Source organism: Lipotes vexillifer, unplaced genomic scaffold (assembly GCF_000442215.2).
Source record: "Lipotes vexillifer unplaced genomic scaffold, Lipotes_vexillifer_v1.1 scaffold639, whole genome shotgun sequence".
NCBI classification, from domain to species: Eukaryota; Metazoa; Chordata; class Mammalia; order Artiodactyla; family Lipotidae; genus Lipotes; species Lipotes vexillifer.
Genome location: NW_006786377.1, coordinates 320,507 through 326,474, shown reverse-complemented (window position 1 = coordinate 326,474; position 5,968 = coordinate 320,507). Strand labels below are relative to the sequence as shown.

At 39.6% G+C, this 5,968-nt stretch overlaps 1 protein-coding gene across 1 annotated transcript in view; it reads right to left on the bottom strand.

Annotated features, from left to right (window-relative positions):
• Positions 1-1,858, bottom strand: part of IPCEF1 (interaction protein for cytohesin exchange factors 1) — a 90,111-nt gene extending 88,253 nt beyond the window's left edge. Inside the window, exon 1 of the mRNA XM_007458730.1 lies at positions 1,793-1,858. Within this exon, the coding sequence (XP_007458792.1) occupies positions 1,793-1,816 (24 nt within the window). The 5' untranslated portion in view covers positions 1,817-1,858. The remainder of the gene's footprint in view (positions 1-1,792) is intronic.
• Positions 1,859-5,968: the final 4,110 nt, after the last annotated feature.

Genomic DNA, 5,968 nt, shown 5'->3' with positions numbered 1-5,968 from the left:
TCTTTCCCTTCAGAGGACAGAAAACCGGAGGAAAGAAAAGAATACCATCAGATAACAGCAACTCAGCTTAACAAAAAAAGAGCAATGCGTTTTTACTATGCTATACTATAATATACTATAATGAGTAAACTATAATGAGATTTCAGATGCTTAGAATCTACTTTCTTGAACAGTTTTATTAGCACCACTTCACCATATCACCCTGCCCCGACCAGGTGGTTGGCTTCTCCTCTTCGTACCCCAGCACCAAGCAGAGAGCTCAGCACATGTAGCTCCATAAATGTTAATTTAGTGGAAATGAGGTGTAATTCGGGATGCGATTAGGTCAAATGGGTCACACCTACCGAAACTACCTAGCATAAAAATAGGTCTCCTGTGTTACATTTTATTTAGAGAACAAATGACAGCAGAAAATTGAACTAATTTTCTGAATGGAAAGATAAAGTAGGGTAACCACTGAAAAGCAGCTGGAAGAAATGCTTAAGAGAGACATTAAGCAGTACTGCCCAGACACTGATGGCTGTGAGATAAAAATAACAGGTAAATAGACACACAAGGAGAGCTGAGCTGATTGCGTCTAGGAGTGGAGAATGGCTCATGAAATGAGAAAGACCCATAAATAGCCAGAGTTCCCACCAAGAAGAACAGAATCCACTTGTGCCCAGGACCAAGGAGAAGCAGGTTACCTATTACAGTGGTAATAGGTATAGATTGGGGGCTACAGAATGATATGTTAGTCCTTTGGTAATCACATCTGCCATCTTTTTTCCAAAACCCAAGGCTATACTTTTTTTTTTAAGATGTGGAGATTTTATCGTGTTTCAAGTCACAATTAAATCTCCAATTCCCACCTATTACAGTGGTTGACACTTGATAAACTCAGGAGAGGTAATCAGTGAGCATCAAATGAATGTCTCAATGAATGAATGAACTTATTCATTTAGCGTCCTTAGATGGTCTCTTATTATCTTAATTTCCATTCTCTTAAACATATAAGATGAACTCCTTCCAGCTGGAAGACTACATTTTTTCTTCAGAAAAAGCAAAGCAGTGTAATAATTAAACACTCCATTACCTTTCTCAAGGATCCAACAGTCCTAATTCTTTCTTTTCATATCTTTGTTCCACATAACACATACACATGACACATATGCTTATAATCCCATGCATTTTTTTCTTTTTAAAACTTTTCATAAACTTTGGATATTCTAAACCTGAGTCTCCCTGACTCTATCTTTACAGATCTGTGACATCCATTTGCTTTTGCCCTTGACCAAACCACAGTGAGGGCTTCCCTGGTGGCGCAGTGGTTGGGAATCCGGCTGCCAACGCAGGGGACACAGGTTCATGCCCCGGTCTGGGAAGTTCCCACGTGCCGCGGAGCGGCTGGGCCCGTGAGCCGTGGCCGCTGAGCCTGTGCGTCCGGAGCCTGTGCTCCGCAATGGGAGAGGACACAGCAGTGAGAGGCCCGCGTACCCCTGTGAGCCATGGCGCCTGGGCCAGAGTGTCCGGAGCCTGTGCTCCGCAACGGGAGAGACCACAACAGGGAGAGGCCCGGGTACCCAAAAAAAAAAAAAAAAAAAAAAAAGTAAATAGCTAGGAGTCTTAAACAAATGCTTGGTGATCATAAGAAACCCTCAGACTCTAACAAGAGGATCATTTAATTCCATTGTGACTAACCAAATGGAGGACAATAAATAGCTAGCCAAACTTAAAATCGACCTAATTTTTTAGTCATTCATCAAACTGACAATTAATATTTAAAGTCTGAAGTATTCCAAAGGGTACTTACAAGATCACTGCCATCAGTAGCCATGTATGATGTCAAATTGATAGAAACAAAAACTAGAAGAAAAGAAGGATTTTCAGTTAAATGTGGGATTAAATTGTTCATAAAAGAATATATCTCTTTGACGGGAAGAAGGGCATTTCTATTTTGATTGATGAATTTCACAATAAAAGTGATTCATCACATGGCCTTTTAATCCAGAATAAGCCAACTGTTAAAAACTGAGTTCATAAAATAAGCCAGTTTCATCTGCACATTTGTCAGTATTTTTTTCAAGTCTACAACAAGATGTATCTATTTTTTATCTACTTAATATTGTATAATACATAAACGTATATCTTTGAAAAGTGAAAATATTTTCATCTTCATGATGAACAACATAATGTAAGATGCAGAAATATTTGATCCATTACTATTATTCTGATTGTATTAATTTAACAATTTCAAAAATGTAACTAATCCCTCTGCCTCAGAAGTCCCAACTTTAATATAAAGATGAGCCCCTTTTGATGTACTGCACTTTGCAGTGGATTACCTGAAAAACAAGACACTCTGGTTTCAAGAAAAGGAGATGAAAACAAAAAGAAAAAAAAATCTCATATCTTCAGACTTTGACAAGCGAGAAACTTGGTAAACATCCACAAGCCACTGAAACTCTCCCCAAAGCAAAGAGCCTTTCAGTTCTTCCCAGTGACACCATCAATGCAGATCCATACCCCATGTGACTTTATTTCTTATACCAATGGTTCCCAAGTTCTGAAAGATGTATACCACTTTTTTATGTCAAAAATGCCATATTTATATTACATAAATATGAAAAAAACATTTATTTGTAAAATGCCAAAGAGAAAACCACAATAAAAAGACCGACCAATTTAATTACTTAATTTTTAAATTACTTGTTTAAAAAATACACTAAAATATAAATAGAAAATCAAACCACAAGCTGATGAAAATATCTGCAATATACATTTAATACATGAGAATCATAACATAAAGAGTCCTTACTCACCAATAAGAAAATAATAAGCAGACTGGGAGATGAAGATGGTGAAATAGAAGGACGTGGAGCTCACCTCCTCCCACAGATACATCAAAACTATATCACATGTGGAGCAGTTCTCACAGAACACCCGCTGAGTGCTGGCTGAAGTTCTCATACAGCCACAGCTGCAAGAAAGACCACCACATGACTGGGTAGGATGAAAGGGGGAGAAAAGGAAGCAGGACGGGACCTGTACCCCTGGAGGGAGCTGTGAAAAGTTCCCTCACCCTGGGAACCGCCTTCACCGGCTGGGAGATCAGCCAGGACAGATAGGAAGCTTCAGGGGCTCAGAGGTGAGTGCAGCAACCAGCTTGTAGAAGGCAGGACAAAGAGAGACCTGCACAGAAGGTCCTGGCCACCTCACTGCATGCCCCAGCCTGAAGCGCATACCTGCTGGAGTGCTCGCCGGTGGCAGCTGGGTTCTGAAACTCGGGCTTCAGCAGACAAACCCAGGGAGAAGATTCAGTTTGGCCGTGCAGAGACAGCCCCAAGGGCCTCAAGAGTGGTCCAGGTCACAGCTGGAGGTGTGTGAGGGCAAATAGGAGCCCTATTGTCACCGCTAGTGCAAAGGGAGGGGCATGGCCCTGTCGTAGCAGCCTCATTCTCAGCCTGCTCACAGAGGGTGCAGCCCCAACTCTACAAGCTCTGGGCGCACACAAACGCCTGCAGGTTGCCCACACACAGAAGTGGGGCTGAAATCTGAACTGATTCCTGGTGGGTGCATGACTTCCACGGATTTACGCCACTGGCAGATGTGTGAGCACAGCACCTGAGGGACTTCCAGCCTGATTGCCAGCTTTTCCTCTGCTGAGATGGGGCAGAGGGCAGTTTCAACAGTGTACTTTGTGAGCACGCACAGGGGTGACAGGCAACATCACAGAGCACACGTCTCAGTGGACGGCTCCTGCAGAGGAATACCCAGTGGCTCCTTTCCCAGCGAGAGTGCACCAGTCCCACCTACCTCACACCACAGCTTAGAACCAGATCTGAGGGCTTCTACTCCAATAAGTGGGGAGCAGGCCCTGCCCCCGACAGGGCTATGACAACCATGGAGCAAAGAGGAGACCCCTCCAACATCCAGTGCAGGCTTTGGCCACCACAACATCAATCACACCCTCTATCAAGGGGATAATGGCCAGCACACACCGAGGAAAGATGTGGCAGGCATCCATACCAAAAACAGCCCTAGCACGAAAAATATTAGATTCATACAGGACGCTAAAAATATTAGACTCAAATAAAAACAGCCCTTCAAGACCACAATAGATAACTGCTTCTCCTAAATTAATAGAGTCAGAGAAATATAAGTAAAATGAAGGAGAAACCATTCCCAATTAAGAGAAATCCCCTGAAAGAACAAACAATGAGACAGACCTCTCCAGTTTACTAGACCCCAAGTTCAAAAGGGAAGTAATAAAAATCCTGAAGAAATTAAGGAAGACTAAGGATAGAAGTGTGGATCACTGTAATGAGGAAATAGAAACTATAAAGAGGACAATTAAAATTAGACAACTCAATTGCCAAGATGAAAATTGAGCTAACTGCAATAAATAGCAAACTAAATAATGCAGAAGAGAGAAGAAGTGATCTGGAAGATAGAATAATGGAAATCACTCAATCAGAATAGCAGACAGAAAGAAAAATGAAAAAAATGAAAGCAACATGAGACCTATGGGATAATATAAAGCGTGCCACAGGAAGATCAGCTCAGTGCTTTGTGACCACCTAGAGGGCCGGGATAGGGAGGGTGGGAGCGAGACACAGAGGGAGGAGATATGGGGATATAGGTATATGTATAGCTGATTCACTTTGTTATAAAGCAGAAACTAACACACCAATGTAAAGCAATTATACCTCAATAAAGATGTTAAAAAAAAAAAAAAAGCATGCCAATCTACACATAACAGGGATCCCAGAAGGAGAAAAAAGAGAAAAGGGGACCAAAAAAGTATTTGAAGAAATTATGGCTGAAAACTTCCAAAACCTAAAGAAGGAAACATATTCAGGTACAGGAAACACAGAAATGAAATGAACTGTCAGAAAAAAAAAAAAAAAAAAAAAAAACCTCTTTTAAAATCACGTCAAAAAAAATAAAATACCTAGGAATAAACTTGACCAAGGAAGTGAAAGACTTATACACTGAGAACTATAAAACACTGATAAAGGAAACTGAAGATGATTCAAAGAAATGGAAAGATACCATATGCTCTTGTATTGGAAGAATTAATATTGTTAAAATGACCATATTACCCAAAGTAACCTACAGATTTAATACAATGCACCCTATCAAATTACCCATGACATTTTTCACAGAACTAGAACAAATAATCCTAAAATTTATATGGAACCACAAAAGACCCAGAACTGCTAAAGCAATCCTGAGGAAAAAGAAGAAAACTAGAGACATGACACCCCCAGACTTCAGACAATACTACAAAACTACATAATCAAAATAGCATGGTATTAGCAAAAAACAGACATATGGGTCAATGAAACAGAATAGAGAGCCCAGAAATAAACCCACACACCTATGGTCAATTAATCTTCGAAAAAGGAAGCAAGAATATACAATGGAGAAAAGACAATCTGTTCAGCAAGTGTTGTTGGGAAAGCTGGACAGCTGCATGTAAATCAATGAAGTTAGAACACTCCCTCAGAACATACACAAAAATAAATGCAAAATGACTTAAAGACTTAAATATAAGACAGGACACCTTAAAACTCCTACAAGAGAACATAGGCTGAACATTCTCCATCATAAATTGAGCTTGGTATTAACAGATACACACCATTACATATAAAACAGATAAGCAACAAGGTCCTACTGTATAGCATAGGGAACTAGATTCAATACCTTATAATAACCTACAATGGAAAAGAATCTGAAAAACTATATATACATATGTGTATATACATATATATGTATAACTGTATCACTTTTCTGTACACCAGAAACTAACACAACATTGTAAATCAAATATACTTCAAGAAAAAAACCTAAAAATTAAAAAAATAAAAGAGAACTAATAAAATAGCAAGTGAAGGAAAATTCAAAAAATAAAAATGACTAATGTTTAATCTCATTAGTAATAAAATATGTGCAAAGTAAAACAACAGCCTAATTCCATTTAAAT